This window comes from Bos taurus, chromosome 2 (genome assembly GCF_002263795.3).
Source record: "Bos taurus isolate L1 Dominette 01449 registration number 42190680 breed Hereford chromosome 2, ARS-UCD2.0, whole genome shotgun sequence".
Lineage (NCBI taxonomy): Eukaryota > Metazoa > Chordata > Mammalia > Artiodactyla > Bovidae > Bos > Bos taurus.
In genome coordinates this window covers 60,090,960-60,112,885 of record NC_037329.1, presented here as the reverse complement: position 1 = coordinate 60,112,885, position 21,926 = coordinate 60,090,960, and the positions used below count along the sequence as shown (strand labels likewise).

The 21,926-nt window shown below is 39.5% G+C and overlaps 1 protein-coding gene across 1 annotated transcript in view; it reads left to right on the top strand.

Annotated features, from left to right (window-relative positions):
- The window catches only part of THSD7B (thrombospondin type 1 domain containing 7B), a 911,067-nt gene that overhangs the window by 308,929 nt on the left and 580,212 nt on the right, over positions 1-21,926 (top strand). The window contains exon 6 of the mRNA XM_015475729.2: positions 10,300-10,497. Within this exon, the coding sequence (XP_015331215.2) occupies positions 10,300-10,497 (198 nt within the window). The remainder of the gene's footprint in view (positions 1-10,299; positions 10,498-21,926) is intronic.

Below are 21,926 nucleotides of genomic sequence, written 5' to 3'. Positions count from 1 at the left end.
GTTGCTATTTTGTTCACTTGAGCCAAATTTTCATAAAACCCTTTGTGAAAAACCACACTTTCAACCTTTATTTCAGTTTTCCTCTTCCGCATAACTCAGAACAGGTCTATGGAACTCATCTGGAGAACTCAAAATATTCCGGCTCTTTCTTTCATTCACCCCATTTGTCCAAGATGCTTTTATGCCAGACATCTTCAGCGTTGGCTTGTATCCCTCTCTTGTATAAGTCAGCTCTGACAAAGGCACTGTGGTGCACTGTCGGACATCACCTGCCATGGTTAAATTGTGTTCTCCAGAAAGATACGTTCAGTACCAACCCCTGGGACGTGTGAACATGCCCTTATTTAGAAAAGGGTTATTGAAGAAGTAATCACGTTGAAATGAGGTCATATTAGATTAGGGTAGGCCCTATTCTAATGACTGACATCCTTATACAAAGAGGAACATCTGGACACACAGCTACACTCAGAGTGGAGTGCCTTATAAAGACACTGAAGATGCAAAGAGAAGGTCACATGAAGACAGAGACAGACATTAGTCGGGCCTGTACCAGCCAAGGATTGCTGGTAATTACTAGAAGCTAAGAGAGAGGCCTGTAAACAGTCTTTCCCTGGAGCGTGGCTTCAGTCTTTCCCTTCAGAGGGAGCATGGCTCCACTGACACCTGGATTTGGGGCTTCTAGTCTCCAGAACTGTCAGGCAAATTGATGTTGTTTTATGTTATTCAGTTTATGGTATTTTATTTTGGTCATCCTAGGCAACTTTCATACTTCCCAACTTTGTGTCAGCATTTAGGCTTAGCGAGGATCCAACACTTCCTAAAATGCCAAGACCAGAGTGTACAGAAGTAAAGAATTATCCTAAGTCCTGTAGTGACTTAATAATGGCCAAGCCAGGGCCAACATGCTTAGTCCAGTGTTCCTTCTAGCACTGGTTTCCTTAGTGATTTTTCTCATAAGTATAAAGAAGTTTGGATCAAGACAGAAGTCCAATACTGAGCTTAGAAGAAGCCCTCTGCCCATGGGAACCACTGGCTTGGGTATGAATCACTGTGCTGATGAAGGAGATACAGTGTGAGGCATGGGATTCAGTTTAGCTTCAGTGTGTCATCTTTAGAGAGGAAGGAAAAGTAGATTGCAGTTGTATGATAAGGGGAGGGTGTTCCAAGAACAGCTTGAGAGCACCAGCTAACTGGGATGTGTGCTTTTTGCCTTCGTCAATATATTTTTCAAAGAAAAGCTCAGCCTTTGGGACTGAAGGTAAGCACAGAGACAGAAAAACTTCTTACTTGAAGGTAGTAGTGTCATCAGCCACCTGCAGAGTATGGAGGCATGTTGGAGTTGATGAGAATTACTGAGGCTAAGTGACCTGCTCTAGGAACTAAGTAATCATAGCCAGGAGAGAGTATAAACCTCAGTGATTGTTATTGGAGTCTCAGAGTGTGCTCTTTCATAAATGTTTCACCAGAGCAGAGATAATTTTGGTTTTTAAAATCTTGCTAAAACCTTCCAGGACCACCTGCCTATCATCCCTCTTGGGAAGAATAACAAATAGAGTTTTCCCTCCAGGGAAATGATTCTCTGCCTGAAAGGAATCCAAGCGTGTTATGATAAGGCTAAGTTATCTTGTTATTTCTACCAAGTCATCGTGAGCATGAGTTCTGGGATCCTCTCAGTCTCAGCATGTCCTGTGGTCCTGCCATGGTTTCTGCCAGAGTCTTTGATAGGCACATACTAAATGCAGTTGCGAATTCCACAGAGGCTAGAATACAGAGCTAATGCATTAAACATGACACAACTCTAGGATGTAAACTGAACTGCTTAGTTTCATATTTGAATTGCCTACCCCAAAGAAATGCAGTGAACCTCCTCACAGCAATCTGGGATAGTCATACTTTCCTAGATATTTTATACCCCTTTTTTGTGTGGATGGTGGAGGATTTGAGGAGAAAAAAACAACCACACCCACCAGTGCAAGACATAAATGTGTGATGCTGGAGGCTATGACTTTTTCTTCTCACTTGTCTTTTTTTCCAATCATGTGTTATTGCTTTGGTTTGCTTCCTGTGTTCACATTAAAAAAAAAAAGTAGTAAAGGATGGGAAAGCAGGAAATGATTTATCTAATAGAATAAATTAGTTATTATAGAAATTATCTTCACGTGGCTGTTATTCTTAGGCCGACATCCTTCAATCAGGAATCCTCTGAGGTTTGTGGCTGTCAGCTGTTCAAAGTACATTAGAAAACCTGCCATTGTACACAGGCTTCACGCCTTCCATCAGCTCTGTGACAGGCAGACAAGGGGAACAGTGCTTGGCAGGCCAGTGCTTGTCAAGTGAAGCTAGAATGACTTTCAGAGGAATTTAAATTGGATCCGGTTTTATCATTCATTGCTTTATCTTTGATATTCTCCCAGAGAGTTATAATTAGAGATATATGAAAGAGAAATAACCTGGAAAACTTGCTGATTGGTGAACTCCATAGGTATAATGCATTTTTTAAAATTATTTTTGATACATGGACATATAGTTATATGACATCCTTGTCCTTTTACAGACACATTCTAGAAAGGCAACCTTGTGTACAGAAGTTTTTGTAAAGAGGAATTTGATGGAGGCTTCCTGATATGGTCTTACAATAGGGAATGCTTATGAGGTAGGACTCCAGAGAATCCTAAAGTAGCCCTTACCCCACCCTATTATAAAACCTTGTTGCTTTTCAGTCGCTAAGTCACGTCTGACTCTTTGTGACTCTGTGGACTGCAAGACACCAGGCTCCTCCCAAAGTGTGCCCAGATTCATGTCCATTGAATCGGTGATGCCATCCAACCATTTCATCCTCTGCTGCCCACTTCTCCTTTTGCCTTTTCAGTCTTTCCTAGCATCAGGGTCTTTTCCAGTGAGTTAGGTCTTCGCATCAGGTGGCCAAAGTGTTGGAGCTTCAGGATCAGTCTTTCCAATGAATATTCAGGGTTGATTTTCTTTAGGATTGACTGGCACCTAACAGTCTAAAAATCCCCATAGGAAAAGACACTATGAAACAGAACCTGTGACCATCTTTATGAATACAGTCTTTTATGCTCTCAGACAAATCAATTTAGATAATATGCTAAAGTAGGGAAATGCTGACATGTTTTAGATCTTATGTAACAATGATGGAAAAAATTTTCATTTCCATCTGTGCCTCCTAGAAAGTTCCACCATTATGAGAAGTCTGTGAAATAAGTTTGCTTTTTTACAGATTAAATGTAAGATATATTTTTTTCTCTTTCCTTTTTTCCATGTTTGTGTGTGTTGGAGCTTGTAGGGGGCTATGCCTATTTCTCATTCTGAACATTGAGGGTTCTCATGCTCATGATCTTTGGCTTCTTATTCTCTGTATTCATAACAGGGTGTCAACTTATAATAATACTATAAAATGCAACACTTACAGAAATGGTAGCTGATAAGAGCTGGAATCAAAGATTCAATCTGCTCAGGTTCTTTGACTCAGAGTTGTTCCCCAGTGTCCAGGGCTGCAGAGTTCAGGAGCAAATGGAATGCTTAGAGAATAAACTTCTGTATTTCATCTTTGGTCAACCTGCTGGGTATTGCTTCAAGCCTGTCCTGGTGGAGTTGGAAGGGGACAAATGTTGGCCATGGTGGTTTCATAGAAGTTCACGTGGACATTTTTGGGCTATAAGCATGTGAAGATATAGGGTCTTACACCTGGATTGATCCTCCAGAGCCTCCTTCAATTTTTCTATGGCTTCAATTAAAAAAACATTTACCTGTCTTCTAGCATTTGTGCTTCTTTCGCTTTCTTGCCCCATCTCACAAATCATTCTTTTCTAATTTTCCTCAGTAGAACATGCACTAAAATATTAGATTACATACTAAATCCTTGGGTCCAAAGGGGAAAAAAAAAACCCTCAAATATTAGTTTCACTAAAGGTGAACTTAAGCTCTGGTCAGAAAGTAATGATTAGAACTCTTTCTTGCTACCCAGCACCTAACATTCACCAATCTAATCTGTACAACTTTATTTTAAGGAAATGATACATGGTAACTTTCATATTCACTGTTTGAAGTGGGGCTAGAACATGTCATAAAGTGCTGAATTGAATCCTTTCTTGTAAAGAGGTCACAGATCAAGAAGACCTCAGCTGGATTTCATACATATCCATTTTTTATTGAAGTGTAGTTGATTTACTATATTGTTCTAGTTTCAGGTATATAGCACGGCTTTACACATATACATGTATATACAGTTAAGTGTATGTATATATATGCGGTTATATATGTATGTATATATGTGTGCATGTATATATTCTTCAGATTCTCTTCCTTTATAGGTACACAATATTTGCAAAATATTGAGTATAGTTCCCTATGCTATACAGTAAGTCCTGTTGATTATCTATTTTATATATAGTATTATGTATATGTTAATCCTAGCCTAATTTATCCTTATACATATCCATTTAATCAGCAATGTGCCATAGGAGAAGTTATAAGGTATCATCTAGTCTTAATTTTCACATGTGTAAATGAGAATAGTAACTAATGACATAGTTTAGGGGATTCATTGATTTTGTGTAATAGAACTTAAGTGGCTTGGTGTAGGGTAGATGCTTAGTTAACATATGTGCTCTTTGCCTTCTTGGACTGTATGCTCTGTGAAAAGTGGGTTTGTGTTTTCTGTTCCTCCTGTGACTACCCATGGTATATTACTCTGATCTACATATGGCAATTAATGTATATTGAGTGATACTCTGTGATTAGTATGAAATTCAGCAAATGAAGGTAAGTGGTTGGTTGGCCCCAGCCACCATGGACTTGGCAGTTTTGTATCTTTCAGAACAGAAGCTCCCCGGGGAAGCCTGACATCTGTTGCAGCCATGAACACCAATGTGTGATTAAAGCTAAGTGCTAACAAGAGAATCCAAGGTTTTTGTTTTATGCTGAGCTTGTGCTTTGATGTGAGCCTGGTTAGAGTCAGGACAAGGGCAACACAAATGAAAAAGTGAAAGAATTTATTGACTGAGGAGATATAATCTATAGATTTATGGTGAGATGGATGCAACTGGATTTATAGAGGAAAGCTGCACCTGCCCCTCAATGGGGTTGAGCTCTGGGTAATAGGACAGCCAGCCTTCCCTTGTAAAGATGGCTAAGTTTCTGGGCCGATTGTCAAACATCATAAATCATGGAGACCCAGGCCGCGTCCTGCTCAAAGATATAAACTTAAAACAAGTGCAGACATAAGACAGTAAATAAGCAGCATGTGGGTCTTACATGAAAGAACAGAGGTCATCCAAGTTGTGTGGCAGGGAGGGCTCAGAGGTCATTGTAGGTTGATGTTCATCAAGTAGAGCTCAGTCCTGTATTTTTCCTGCCGCTCTTCTCAAGGTGGCCTGGGAAGGGAGCTGCAGGTTTTATTTTGACTAATTAATGACATAGGCTTGGAGGTGTGAAGTGTGGTAGAAGCTATCTACTCCTTTAATTACCTCTGACCTTAATACTGTCCATGCCTGGAGGATATGGTCTCTGATTGACTGAATGATGCCTCCCCACAGGTGGCCATTCCACAAAGTAAGAGTCTAAGAGTCTTTTATAAAGGGGGCTGATGGGTTAGCCCTAGACAAAACAAATAAAGCCCTTAGGACTGTGTCTCTAAAACACTTACCCAACCCTGCAATATTCTAAGGGAGCTCGGCTCCCTCTTGTGGCCTAAAAACATGTGTCCATTTGTTCCATCCTCTTTGACTACTTTATAGGAGCCAGTCTTTTGCCAACTACATCTTGAGCTTTCTATCCTTCCTTGTGGGAAAATAGACACAGCCCTGGTAAACTGATGTACAACTGGCTTAGTTACTGCTCATGCACCCAAACTTGCCTTTCTCCCCTTCTCTTGTGGGAAGGGTTGTGGGGTACAGTCTTTGGCTCTGAGTTCAGTGTTCTCAGGCTTTCTATCTTCCTAGCTAAGTCTATCTGCCTACCTATCTATCTTTTTATATCTTTACCTATCCCAAGAAATAATCTCAAGATGCTATTATGTAATAAGATTGGGTTTCATTTTTTTTGAAAGAGGATTTAAATCTGTTGATTGAATTTGGACAATGAAAGGATGGACAGTAAAATATGAGATCCATGGGAGGTAAGCCTAGCTCTTTTTTCAAAACAAGATATATTTATGTATTTATTGGCTTGTGCTGGTCTTAGTTGCAGCACGTGGGATCTTTGCTCCTTGTGGCACACTGGACATTTAATTGCAGCATGTGGGATCTTTCAGTTGACCTGTGTGTGCACGAGTTCAATCACTAAATCATGTTGGACTCATTGCAACCTCATGGACTGTAGCCCACCAGGCTCCTCTGTCCATAGGACTTTTTAGGCAAGAACACTGGAGTAGATTGCCACTTCCTTCTCCAGGGGATCTTCCCGACCCAGGGATTGAACCCATGTCTCTTGTTTGTCCTATATTAGTAGGTGGATTCTTTACCCCTGGGTCACCGGGGAAGCCCTCTTTAGTTGCAGCATGTGGGATCTAGTTCGCTGACCGCTGATGGAACCTGGGCCCCTTACATTGGGATTGAGGAGTCTTAGCCACTAGGCCACCAGGGAAGTCCCGGGCCTAACTTTTAGAAGTGATATATCCTGAAGGCAAGAAATGGAAAACTAAAAAACAAAAGGGTTGCATCTTGTTCTCTGTCACATTTTAAAACTTATGTGGCTTTTAAAAACATAAATTTGTTTCCATCATTTAAAAATAGATTTCATATGAAAACTGAACATAGCTTGGACTTCTGGTGTCTTAGAATCAGAAGATTTGACAACAGAAGGTTCACATTTTCCTGTGGTAACTGTCAGTGGAGCCTGACTGAAATCCGTACACTTTAAATTCAGCACATGTCCTCCATTTTACCACAGACTTCACCACTTCCTACAGTCTTGTGGTTGACCCATATCCCTCCATTTGTATCTGATGAGTTTGTGACTCTGTAGGCATGTAGCATGGAAGGTCCATTCACATCCTTATTATGGCATAACTTTTGTCCCTAGTTCCACAAAACATTTTTGAAAAACTGAGTAGTTGTCCAGAGACCTATGTCTAGCTAGGGTGGGGCATGCAGCCCCAAATAGTCCTGCCTTCACAGGGCAGGCTGACCTGGAAATGTCAAGGGAGCAATGCAGGGAACTCTCAAGGCCTGAAACAGTGACCAGGAATGTGTCCAAATGTAGATGTATTTCACCTTCATACAGACTAATCAGATCAGGTCAGATCAGTTGCTCAGTTGTGTCCGACTATTTGCGACCCCATGATTCGCAGCACGCCAGGCCTCCCTGTCCCTCACCAACTCCCGGAGTTCACTCAGACTCACGTCCATCGAGTCAGTGATGCCATCCAGCCATCTCATCCTCTGTCGTCCCCTTTTCCTCCTGCCCCCAATCCCTCCCAGCATCAGAGTCTTTTCCAATGAGTCAATTCTTCTCATGAGGTGGCCTAAGTACTGGAGTTTCAGCTTTAGCATCATTCCTTCCAAAGAACTCCCAGGGCTGATCTCCTTCAGAATGGACTGGTTGAATCTCCTTGCAGTCCAAGGGACTCTCAAGAGTCTTCTCCAACACCACAGTTCAAAAGCATCAATTCTTCGGCACTCAGCCTTCTTCACAGTCCAACTCTCACATGCATACATGACCACAGGAAAAACCATAGCCTTGACTAGATGAACCTTTGTTGGCAAAGTAATGTCTCTCCTTTTGACTATGCTATCTAGGTTGGTCATAAATAAGAATGTGAAAAACAGTAACAAAAGAACATGGGGTTTATCTATGTTCAGGCTATTTCTCTGTTGTTGTGTAGTCACTAAATCATGTCCAGCTCTTTTGTGACCCCATGGACTGTAGCCTGCTTGGCTCCTTTGTCCATAGGATTTCCCAGGCAAGAATACTGGTGTGGGTTGTCACTTCCTTCTCTGGGGGATCTTCCCACCCAGCTATCAGGAATCTGTGAGTCTTCATTTATTTGTACCGGTTTACTGATACCCTTGAACATTTGCTGCTTATTAGTGCATTTGATTCTGCCTGGCCTCTTCAACTCCTAGACTGTAAACTCTTGGAAGACAGATTTCCTGCTCTAGTTCTTTTCCCTTCTGTCTTTTGTTCTTCCCCTTATCTTCCAATTTCCCATAAAATAAAACACATTAAAAGAATATGTGGTTTTGATCTTTCAGTCAGTTCAGCCGATTATTCATGTCCAAATTTTTGCGACCCCATGGACTGCAGCATACCAGGCTTCTCTGTCCATCACTAACCCCTGGAGCTTGCTCAAACTCGTGTCTGTTGAGTCGGTGATGCCATCCAACCATCTCATTCTCTGTTGTCCCCTTTTATTCTTGCCCTCATTCTTTCCCAGCATCAGGATCTTTTCCAATGAGTCAGTTCTTTGCATCAGGTGGCCAAAGTACTGGGGCTTCAGCATCAATCCTTCTAATGAAGCAGTTCAGTTAAGTTCACTTAGTCATGTCTAACTCTTTGTGATCCCATGGACTGCAGCACACCAGACTTCCCTGTCCATCACTAACTCTTTCAGTTTGCTCAGACTCATGTCATTGAGTCAGTGATGCCATTCCAATGAATATTCAGGACTGATTTCCTTTAGGATTGACTTGTTTGGTCTCCCTGCAGTCCAAGGGATTCTCAACAGTCTTCTCCAATTTCACAGTTCAAAAGCATCAATTCTTTGGTGTTCACCTTTCTTTATGGTCCAACTCTCACATCCATATGTGACTACTGGAAAAACCATAGCTTTGACCAGACAGACCTTTGTTGGCAAAGTAAGGTCTCTGCTTTTTAATATGCTGTCTAGGTTGGTCATAGCTTTTCCTCCAAGGAGCCAAATGTCTTTTACTTTCATGGCTGCAGTCACCATCTGCAGTGATTTTGGAGTCCGAGAAAATAAAATCTGTCACTGTTTCCATTGTTTCTCCATCTATTTGCAATGAGATGATGGGACCAGATGCCATGATCTTAGGTTTTTGAATGTTGAGTTTTATGCTAGCTTTCTCACTCTCTTTCATTTTCATCAAGAGGCTCTTCAGGTCCTCTTTTCTTTCTGCCATAATGGTGGTATCGTCTTCATATCTGAGGTTATTGATATTTCCTCTGGCAATCTTGATTCCAGCTTGTGCTTCACCCAGTCCAGCATTTTGCATGATGTACTGTATATAAGGTGAATAAGCAGGTTGACTTATATGATTGATGTAATCTTTTCCTATTTGGAACCAGTCTGTTGTTCCATGTCCAGTTCTAACTGTTGCTTCTTGACCTACATACAGATTTCTCAGGAGGCAGGTAAGTTGATCTGGTATTCCCATCTCATTAAGAATGTTCAACAGTTTGTTTTGATCCACACAGCCTTTGACTGTAGTCAATAAAGCAGAAGTAGAAGTTTTCCTGAAACTCTCTTGCTTTTTCTATGATCCAACAGATTTTGCAATTTGATCTCTGGTTCCTCTGCCTTTTCTAAATCCAGCTTGAATATCTGGAGTTCTTGGTTCACGTACTATTGAAGCCTGGCTTGGAGAGTTTTGAGCATTACTTTGCTAGCGTGTGAGATGAGTGCAATTGTGTGGTAGTTTGAGCATTCTTTGGCACTGCCTTTCTTTGGGATTGGAATGAAAACTGCTCTTTTCCAGTCCTGTGGCCACTGCTCAGTTTTCCAAATTTACTGGCATATTGAGTGCAACACTTTCATAGCATCATCTTTTAGGATTTTAAAAGTTCAAATGGAGTTTCATCACCTCTGCTAGCTTTGTTCATAGTGATGCTTCTTAAGGTCCACTTGACTTTTGAATTCCAGGATGTCAGGCTCTCAATGAGTGATCACACCATTGTGGTTATCTGGTTCATGAAGATCTTTTTTGTATAGTTCTTCTGTGTATTCTTGCCAACTCTTTTTAATATCTTCTGCTTTTGTTAGGTCCATACCATTTCTGTTGTTTATTGTGCCCATCTTTGCATGAAATGTTCCCTTGGTATCTCTAATTTTCTTGAAGAGCTCTCCAGTCTTTCCCATTCTACTGTTTTCCTCTATTTCTTTGCATTGATCACTGAGGAAGGCTTTCTTATCTCTCCTTACTATTCTTTGAAACTCTGCATTCAGATGGGTATATCTTTCCTTTTCTCCTTGCCTTTAGCTTCTCTTCTTTTGAGATGTAGATGTATAAATAAAAGTTTCATCAATTTCCTGGCTGCTGATTCTTTTCCTTTGCTAGATCAGGATAGATCCTCAGAACGCTTTTTTCTTTTTTGTTTTAGGTTTTAGAATGAGACAGCGCCATGTCCTCATGGAACCTACGGGGCCTGCGGGCCGTTGCCCTCACTTGGTGGAATCTGTTCCCTGTGAGGATCCTGTGTGTTACCAGTGGCTGACGTCTGAAGGGATCTGTATCCCTGACCATGGCAAATGTGGCCCTGGACATCGCATCCTGAAGGCTGTCTGCCAGAATGAGCAAGGTATGACTCAAAGAAACATGGAGATTGAGTAATGTCTGCCAAATAACACATCACCACTCTCAGATCGTCTTCCACAAGGAGAGAAACAGTCTTTCCTAGTCTTGAATATCCATGTTTGAGTTGATGACAGTGACATATTTCTGCAGAGAAAGCTGCTTTGACTTAATATAGAGCTGTGTGCTCTGTGACAGAACACTGATTATACCTAAATGCAGTGCAGAGAACTCAGAGGGATCTCTGGAGTTCTTAGTTTATTAAGACATGCACAATACAAAAAGTGTCTGGAGAACCTCCAACTCATTAATACAAAAACAAGATTTATTTGTGTTTATTGGTGTTATTATGTAACATGCTTTTTATATGTTATCATTTTTAACAAATACCACCTTGTAAACTGCAGGGCTGAAGCCCCCTCCAAGTTAAAAGGAAAAAAATAAAAAGTAAAAAGCTGCATCTTTTCAGTTATATAGCATTAGATTAGAATCAGTTCTAGACATAATACTAACAATTCTAAAGAACTGTGTTAAAATATAAGTTGTCAAGATTAACAAAACTACTTAAAGTGGTGTCTTTCCCTCATCACCAAACTTCTGGTACAGTGGTTTTGTGCAATGAAGGGTGATTTAGCAAATACATAAGTCACATGGAAATGAGAAAAGTGACATTTAAAACCTTTATCTTAGAATTAAAAAAATATTCAGTCTCCTGGAAGAGTATCGAGTATGTCTATTAATCAGTCCTGTCATGAATAGTCATAATTTATAATACTCATGGTGTGTGGAGTGAAATGTTTTGACTTATGGAGTGAAGAGATCCACAGAATAGAATGAAATTACAAAGTGGATTCAGAATGGATTTTAGCATTCACACAGGGTTGGCATTCAGCAGTGTATTAATATTTCCTCTTCCCTTCCTTCCTCTTGCCTCTTCTCTCTCATTCCCTCCTTTTCTCCATCACTTCCTTCTTTCTGTCCTTCCCTCTTCCTTTCTGCCTCCTTCTCTCCCTCCATACATCCTTCCTTTTTTAAATCACTGCCATAATTATACAAATAAACAATTATCAACTGATGTAATTGATTACCTCATGAAGCCAGGTAGTTGTTTAATTAAATAGAGAGCCACACCAGATTGTACTAGCTATAGTCCTTTTTGACTAAATCATTTAACAGTAGATTCTAATATTACAAAGCAATTTTTGAATTGTGGTGACATACATGTGAATTATTAACATGAGCACCTAAGATCAATTTTTGAATTCAAAAAGAGTAGAACAGGTGTTTAAAACCTGAGCTCTAGAGTCAGACAGGTTGGAATTTCCAGTCTGCTACTGTTCTGGTAGATGGTCTTAACTGTGGAGACATCTTTTCCTTCAGCTGGAAAGTAGGGATAATAAAAACCTACCTCTCACTCTCAGATTGTAAATTACTTATATGAAAGTGATAAGTGAGATGCCTGGCACATTCAAAATAAGCTGAGAGCTTATTTCATTTGTAATGCACACTTATTGTTTTCTGTCCTAGGGGATTTGTGCAAACAGCATTCTTTTATACTAGTAAAATGGAAATAATAATGGAGATTAGAATGACCATACTAGTTCATCCTCCCAGCCTCTAGCTGTGGAAACAAGATCATTTGTTTGATTGAGACCCAGTGACAGATGACTGCCCAGCTTTGTCATAGCAGGTTTTGAAGATTTTAACAGCTGCTGGGGACTCCTTTCACAGTGTATACTGCCCCTTCTTCAGTATTGCTCAGTGAGAGATTCTGATTTATAATTAGAAGAATCTATCTGGTCTCCGTCCCTATTCTAGCACACGGCTTGTAAAATCATTGGCATTTCCTGAGCAGTACGAGCAATGGGAGAAGCTTTTGGTATAACATTTGGCCAGTGGTTCTCAGTTCCTGAAATCATGTCCATAAAGTTGAAATTCACATCTTGTTATTCACATCAAGCCCCTTTCTACCACTACTGGATTTATATTAAGGAGGTGACTTTGGAAAAGTACCTAAAGGTGAGGTCTGGTTGCCCCAGGTAACCATGAATAGAAGATTAGAACTTTCAACCCCATCCAATGATATCTTGGGAAAGGGGAGGGGCTGGAGGTTGACTGAAACACTAATGGCTAATGAGTTAATCAATCATGCCTGTGTAAGGAAATGTCCGTAGAAATCCAAAGGACATGGTTCAGAGAGCTCCCAGATTGATAAATACATAGATATTTGGGAACAGCAGCAAATGGAGGCTCTTTGCCTTTTCCCATGCCTTGCCCTATGCATCTTATCCACCTCATTGTTCCTGAATTTTATTCTGTTATAACAAAATGGTTATCTAGTAAGCAAATGGGTTTTCTGAGTTCTGTGAGCTACTCTAACAAATTAATCAAACTGTAGTAACAGGTCGTGGGAACTTCTGGTTTTAGTCAGTTTGGTGAGAAGCACAGGTAACCTGGACTTGAGATTAGTGTCTCAAGCGAAGGGCAGTCTTGAGGGAGTGAGCCCTTTACCTGTGGACTCTGATGCTACCTGCAGATAGACAGTATCAGAAATAAGTTGAATGGTAAAGCAGCTGGACTGGGCAATTTGCTTGATGTGGTGTGGGGAAACCACCCCCTCCTGCACATACATGTAATGTACACCTTGGAGTTGAGGGCAGAACATTTTTGACAGAGCTATCAACTTTACCATTTTACAGCAGCTCTGGAGTTCTATTGCTTATTCCTGTGAAATAACTCATTTTTCAGCATGAGCTTACACTCAGAGTTTCTATGGGAGATGTAGGAATTACTACTTGTTCAGATCAGTTTCATGAAGTCTTTGTAGTTTTTAGTGCTTGGATGGCTCCTTCAAAATTTATGGGGCAACAAGCACAGTCATGGTTACAAAAATGCACTGGCCTCCACGTGGCTGATGTAGTCTTTGATCCAGTGAGAAACTGAAAATGTGATCTGGTTGCACTTTTTGAAGTTCATCATCTATGAGATTCTAGATGATTGATGACCCCAATTTGCCAGAGAGTGCTCCTGTTTGACTCTGCACATATTGTCATAGGACTTTCCTGGTTACTCGGATGGTAAACAATCTGCCTGCAATGCGGGATATCCGGGTTTGATCCCTGGGTCAGGAAGATCACCTGAAGAAGGAAATGACTACCCACTGCACTATTCTTGCCTGGAAAATTCCATGGACAGAGGAGCCTGGTGGGCTACAGTCCATGGGGTTGCAAAGAGTAGGACACGACTGAGTGACAAACACATGCGTATTGTCATAGCCTTTACACAGTTACAGAAGTTGACAGGACTCTTGACATTCATTTAAAGGCTTAGAGAGAAAAAAAGGGTTGAGATCTGTTCAATGAATCTCCTGTGATTTTTTTTTCTTTTAACAATTGAGACTTTTCTTTACTCTGAGTCTATTGTTTCATAGGCTTTTATTTCAGAATTTATTCATAGGTAAATGGATGAGACCAAAGAAAATAATTTTTTATTAAAAATTAAACTCAAATCTAATTAGACTTGAGACTTGCTGTAATTTTCAAGGTTACTTACTTTGTTCTTTATTTTAAGACTTGTCCATATTGACTCACTCCAGGTATCCCTTATACCAAAAGGATTCAGTATCCTTGCACATGTGGACAACCCATTCAGCTTGTGGAGCCAAGAGATTTTCTCATAGCTGTGATCAGGATTCTGTAGGACTCTTGACAGTGTCTTGTTCAGCATAACTCCCCTCACTAGAAAGGCATGTTTCTCTTTCCCTCAAAAGTTCATTCCTACCATTAGCTTGAGGACTTAAAAATATCTATGCTACACTGAAACTACGAAGTAGCTGTTATCCCTAAAACTTGTGAGTTTAAAAACGAGATCTACTTTGGATTACTTAAGAGACAAGTAGTCATATATGATTTTCTACAGGTATCTCTGTAGATATCTAGTACTTTGACCCTTTCTCTATTTTTATTTATCACTGATGCTCTTCAGTGAATCTCACTAATGTTTCTATTTCTCACCCAGCCTGTGATGGTAACAGATAATGTTAGTCAGTAGTGTTTATTTTGAGTAATAAAATTATATCATAGATTATATGAATGATTATTCTGATATGAAATCTGATTTCTAGTACTTTGGTAAATTAGCTTTGATTTCTCTCCTCTGCACATCTAATAATTATTATGAATCAAAAGAAGTCTACTGAGTATAGAGTATACATAGGTTTTTCTTGTCTCGTTAACAGGTGTGTTTCCTACATCTCCAAGAGGGTATTTAAATTTCCATGGGAATTTTTTAATTGTTTGGTCTACTTCTGTAGAAAATGGCATTGGTAATTTGATAGGGATTGCATTGAACCTGTAGATTGCCCTGGGTAGTATGGTAATTTTAATAGTATTGGTCCTTACAATCCTATAGATTATCATACTAAGTGAAATAAGTCAGACACAGAAAGGCAAATATCATATGATATCATTTATATATGAAATCTTTAAAAAATGATGCATGAACTTATTAACAAACATAAATAGACTCACAGACATAGAAAACAAACTTATGTTACCAAACGGGAAAAGAAAGGAAGGGATAAATTAGGAGTTTGGGATTAACAGATACACATGACTATATATAAAACAGATAAATGACAAAGTCCTACTATATAGCACATTCATTTTATGTAACTGAATCACCACAAACTAGCATAACATTGTAAATGGTTTATACTTCAATAAAAAAGGGGGGAGCATTTAAAAGTAAATGAAGTGTGATGCAAACTGCAAGCTGACATATATCTCCCTTAGATTAAGTAAATTCACTGTTTTCACCTTTGTTTCTTTGACATGTAACTGGTTTATTGTGCTAGGTTTCGCTTGCAGTTGAGGAAGATGGAACATCAGGGGACATCTTCCCAGAGCAGGTTGGGAAAATGCCCATAATGCCAGGGCAGTGGACAGCATTCCCACTGACTGGCAGGTGACCACTCTTTACCTCTGTTCATGTCTCCATGATGCAAAATGGGCAGAGGACACTGCAGTGCCATTGTATAAATACCAAACTTCCCACTCGAGCGATCAGATTCTGAGTACTCAGCACATATTTTACTCTATAATTTGCTAAATAGGCTGTTTAAAAAAAAGTGTCTGTATATTTCAGGAAACATGTTTATTAAGGAATAATGCAGTGTACATTCTGTACTTATATAAAGCAAATATCCATCCTGGAGAAGACCGCAATACATCAGGAAGAACAAGGTTCACACGCTGACAGGTACATGGAGTTGAGTTCTCTGGTACCTCTGTATCACTCCCTTGAATACAAGGTTTCTTGTTTTAACAGTTCCACTAACCTCCTCCATGCAAATATTTTCCTTAAGTGGTATATATGTTTGCACAGAAAGCATGAGAAATGATTTCCCATCATTACAGTGACTTGGCTTTTCTTCTCAGAGGCATATTTCTGTGAGTTCTTGCCTTGCATCATTAACCTTGAACAAGCCAAAAATGTGATCTTTAATCTTAGCTAAAATGGCATGTGTTTGCAATCCTTAACACTGTCGTGCCTTTTCTAGGATGACTTTAATTGGTGGAAAGCATACTAGAATAATCATTTACTTGAGTTGGTTACAATGTTTAGACATGTTTATATGTCTGTGATTGGAATTGGAAGTTTTATTTTGTTTATTATTATCTTTAAATCTCAAGAAATATTCTTCAGCTGACCTGTGAGAATAAGGTCAAACTTGATTCATATGGGAATTGGTTGATCAGAATATTTTGTGATTCACCAGAATTCTAAATAGAACCACATTTGTATTTTCAACTTACTATTTTTAAAAATAAAACCTTTGATCATGTTGTGCTTTATTTGATTAATAAGCACTGCTTTACTTTTCTGCATATCTTTTTTTTCTTTTTTAAACAAGACTTTCTGTTTCAGCATAATATTTGTTTTCTTATATTTTAGGAAGAAAAAGGAATAGATTATTCATCAGAATGGAGAAGGCAATGGCACCCCACTCCAGTACTCTTGCCTGGAGAATCCCATGGACACAGGAGCCTGGTGGGCTGCAGTCCATGGGGTCGCTAAGAGTCGGACACGACTGAGCGCCTTCACTTTCACTTTTCACTTTCATGCACTGGAGAAGGAAATGGCAACCCACTCCAGTGTTCTTGCCTGGAGAATCCCAGGGACAGAGGAGCCTGGTGGGCTCCCCTCTATGGGGTCGCACAGAGTCGGACACGACTGAAGTGACTTAGCAGCAGCAGCAGCAGCATTCATCAGATATTTCTTTGCCATACAAGTATATTCATGCAATCAATCAACCTATTTAAGAGACATCATAAAATGAGAGCCATGATAGAGAATACAGTATCTCTAAATTAAATTTCAAATACAAATCTTCTAAAAATTTTGAATAATGGCAGCATTGTTCATATAAACACACAGTTTATTAAGATATGCATTTTGGAAAGGATAATAGTAATTGGAGTTCTATTTTAAAGAAAGTCATTATCATTTCTCCTTTTAACTTTTTATTTATTTCTATTTTGAGTTAAAAAAAAACTTATCTTTGTGCAGGGTTTGAAAATCTTAGAACTATGTTACCAGGTGTTCAGAGGAAATCGAAAAGGAGAGAATAAACATGGACATGCATTTTTTATTAGCAGTGTAGATTTAGATTAATGACTTTTTGGAGCAGTCAGACTTAGCAAGTACTCTTCTTTCCTGGCCAGATCCTCTTAGCCATACCATGTCTGCATGCCAGCTAGAAATTCAACTGACACCACCTGCATCTCTTTGCCTAAGGAATTTCTCCAGCCACTGGAGCCTTCGTTGCTCATATACGCAGTCAGAAGTGCCAGGGAATTAACAGTTCCAGGAAGCAGCCTTCAACCAGTGATTGAGAGGTGGTATATAAATGCCAGTTACCTTACCCCTCAGATGGAATAACCTTGAGGTTATGTTCTATGCTGTATCCTACAATTTGCAGTGAGATGAAGCACCGGTTACTAATAGTCTGATTTTTAAAAAAATGTACACACTTGGTGGCAGCAGCAAAGAATCCGCCTGCCAGTGCAAGAGACATGAGTTCGATCCCTGGGTCGGGAAGATTCCTTGGAAACGGAAATAGCAACCCACTCTAGTACCCTTGCCTGGGCAATCTCATGGAAAGAGGAGGCTGGTGAGCTACAGTCCATGTGGTTGCAAAAGAGTCAGACACAACTTAATGACTAAATAATAAAATCAGCCTCCTTCCGTGTACTGTCTCGCTCCCCTACTCTTGTGCCGGTTCCTTGGCATTATTGCTCAGTAAATACAATAAATAAATGCCCATGATTCTTTGTCACAGAGTTTGGTTGTAGTGCAACTCAAACTGTGACAAGGATACTTGAAAAGATATTTAATGGATCCACTCCTGTAAGAGATACGGGGTTCAATTCAAATCATACCATAGTGATAATGATGTTTATCATTATTATTATTATTAAATATATTATGTGGCAATTTTTAAAAATCTTTATTGAATTTATTGCAACACTCAGTTCAGTTCAGGTCAGTCGCTCAGTCGTATCTGACTCTTTGCGACTCCATGAACCGCAGCACACCAGGCCTCCCTATCCATCACCAACTCCTGGGGTTTACCCAAACTCATGTCCATTGAGTCGGTGATGCCAGCCAACCATCTCATCCTCTGTTCTTCTCTTCTCCTGCCCTCAATCTTTCCTAGCATCAGGGTCTTTTCAAATGAGTCAGCTCTTCGCATCAGGTGGCCAAAGTACTGGAGTCTCAGCTTCAGCATCAGTCCTTCCAATGAACACCCAGGACTGGTCTCCTTTAGGATGGACTGGTTGGATCTCCTTGCAGTCCAAGGGACTCTCAAGAGTCTTCTCCAATTGCAACATTGCTTCTGTTTAATGTTTTGGGTTTTTTTGGCCCTTAGGCCTGTGGAATCTTAGCTCCCTGCTGCTGCTGATGCTAAGTCACCTCAGTCGTGTCCGACTCTGTGTGACCCCATAGATGGCAGCCCACCAGGCTCCCATCTCTGGGATTTTCCAGGCAAAATACTGGAGTGGGTTGCCATTTCCTTCTCCAGTGCATGAAAGTGAAAATGAAAGTGAAGTCACTTAGTCGTATCTGACTCTTCGGGACCCCATGGACTGTAGCCTACCAGGCTCTTCTGTCCATGGGATTTCCCAGGCAAGAGTACTGGAGTGGATTGCCATTGCCTTCTCCTTTAGCTCCATGAGTAGGGATCAAACCTGCACTCCCTTCATTGGAAGATAAAGTCCTAACCACTGGACTGCCAGCGAGATCTCCATGATGCTATTTAAAAATCACTTTCTAAGGAGGAAATGATATAGTTTCTCATGTGATTTCATTCATTATTTTGAGCACCTCCTATTGTTTATCAGTTGTTGGGTAATATCTGAAGGGCTTCAGTGTGCTGCTTGTGTCCTTCCTTTGAAAATGTAAAACAAAACAAAAAACAACTAAACATCAGTGGATCCTATTTCTTTCCCAGTTAGACAGTACTGGTAACTTATACCATCCTCCTGAGTCTTGTTTTCCAACAATCAAGTCAGTTTGTGCCTCTCAGGGGAGGACTAGGTTATTCATATTTTCATTTTGTAGTAATTCCAGAGGGTATTGGAATGTTTTTGAAGAAGAACAAGAAAAACAGACTCTTCTGAATATTAGCAGACTTATTTGTGTAGAAAAATTGGGTCTGAAGTGAAAGGGGGACATGTTGCTTTATCTCCTTTTTTCTATGTTGTTGGTTCTAAAACTGATTATATATAAGATGGATATTATATATCCATCACTCAGATGGATAATAAAAATGCAAGATTCTGACACTGCTTCCCCCAACTTCAGATGCTATGGTGCTGGTCCAAGGACTGTACTTTGAGAAACTCTGTTCTAGAAAGAAGGGGACCTATGGGCAGCCTCATCATGTTAGTACGTAGCAGAGGTAGACTGAAATAGTGAAAGACAGGTCTTATATTTCAACATAATCAGCAGTGATATTGATTCTAATCTATTTTTTTCTTCTTTCCGGCTGGGAAACTTTTTCTTGAAATTTGTGAAATATATTACTGTCATTCCAGAAGGAAGCAGTGAGTAAATGTTCTTTTATTTCTTTATTGTTACCTAGATGGATTACTGAAAGATCGAATGGTGGAAAGCAATAGTGTACTCTTGCAGAAACAGAAGACATATAATATATGAGATGAGTTATTTAGGTTTAGAGAAGAGAATTTTCATTTCCCGCAAGCTATCTTTCTCAGACCACCAACTGGTAGCAGTTTGGTGTCAGTGTCCTTACCGATGGAAGTGTGGTGATGACAAATACATTGTATTAAGTTTTGAAATGAATCTGGCATTGCAGTTGAAAGTGCCAATAAGATCAGGCTGCTATTCACACTACAGGAATCAGACTGCAGAGGAGACTAAATTTGAGAGTTCCTGTAGCCAAGTTCATCATTCCCTTTCATTTAGATGTCTTGCAGTGAAATTAAAGGTGAAACTTTAATAATGTTTGGCAATGAGGGGGATCCAAAAGAGAAAAATAAAGATTTTATTCGAATCAGAGTTTTCCCATCCATATTTGAGGGGAAGGTGGTGAGTGGATGTAAACTGGTGAATCAATTTAAATGCTAAGGAGAGAGGAACTGCAATGCAGTTTTAAATATATTTATTGTATGTTGTCTGTTGATAAACAGGTATTGTATTTGAAATTATTTCCTCTTTCCACTCTGCTACCTACCCAGATTTTGCAGGACAGCTTTTGTCTCTTTTCTCTTTTACTGAGATGCCTAAAGAAATGACTGTTTTCACATCACTACCCAGCGGTATTCCGCAATCAGACTAAATATAGTCTGATTTCTCCAGATTTATAATATTTAGAATAGCTAGAGTAAATTGCTTCCTAAGTGTGCCTACGTCTCTTATAGAAAGAATGCTTCCTTTGCCTATCTCTTCTGAAATTCTCACTAGGCAATCAACTTTCTGTTCCCATTCTTTATGATTCAGAAAGCAAACTAAATCATAAGTTATACTGATGCTTCAAAACGTAGCTCATATGATTAAGCGGTCATCTTAGCCTTTCAGTGGGAATTACTGTGAGATCACCACCATTCCCATGACTTTCGACTTTCTGAATGTACTCTGAATTTTCCCTATTCCATTATGTGTTCCACTAGTATTCCTAACAGGGGTTACTTACAACATTAGTCACGAAGATGTAATTTTGATTTCATTTAAAATGCATTTTAAAGTTGTATATGGCTGTTTCATTTGGTCTTTGGGTAGATATTCCTGACATACCATCTCTCTGTTTTTTTTTTTTCTTTTTGTAAACATAGGATAAGTAAAGAACATGGGTTAAAACACGATGCTAGGATGATGGAGTCATTTCCACTGATAAGACAGCCAATATGACTCAGTTAGGGTATGCAGTAAGGGGCTACCTGTGCTGTACCCACTTCTGTGTTTTCAAGAAAATATAATGAAATAAATCTACCCTGGAAAGGCTAATCTATCCCACACAAAACTAATTAGAAGAGCATTTTTTTTAGACTTATATTGAAGAACATTTGTCTTTCTAAATTAACTGATGATTCAAAATTGAGAGTTATTAGTGTGTTACTCTTTATGCTGCATAGCTTATTCCATACACTGAATTGTGCGCTATGCCCAAAGAATTGTATATTTTAATTTTCTGTGGAGAGATATCTAAGAGGTCGAAACAAAAAAAATTTAGAGGAATCATATATTTGATAGCAAAGAAACATAAAGTAAAAATGTATTGAAAGTTAATTTAGTGACATGTTAAGACCATGATACTTCTCTTACTCTGTAGGTAGATTTCAATCAACCACAGATATTTCGGGAATCCATAGCTCACTGTAAATGCTACCGCTAACTGTTACTTCTATCCTAATTTGCCTCCACAATCATGATCATGTTATCCCCTTGTTTGGAGATGGTCATCCTCCTCTTCTTTCTTTGGCCAAATTCTTACTCATCCTTTAAAAACTTGGACTGATGTCCTACAGAAAACCACCTCTCTACTCCCACTTCACATCTTTCAACTGGTTTGGAATCTCAAGTGAATATTACAGTTACCACCTATCACCAATTCTGTGTCACAGTCAATAATGATAATTCCATTTCCTTTATAGATGATTAGTTCAGAAATGTGTCAGGTTAAATATGTTTGAACCAATGAGATGAGGGAAGAGGGAAATGAGTAAGGCAGGGAATTTAAATTGCTGTCGTAATCCATTGTGTAATTTGGCTTCAAGATGCAGGCACTGCTGCTTACAGTAGGCAGAGATGTGAAGACCCTGAGTCCTGGAGAACACCACTGAGCCACCGACTCGACATTTTGAGCCCTGGCTGTAATGTTAGTCAATAGATTTCCTTATTATTAAGCCAGTT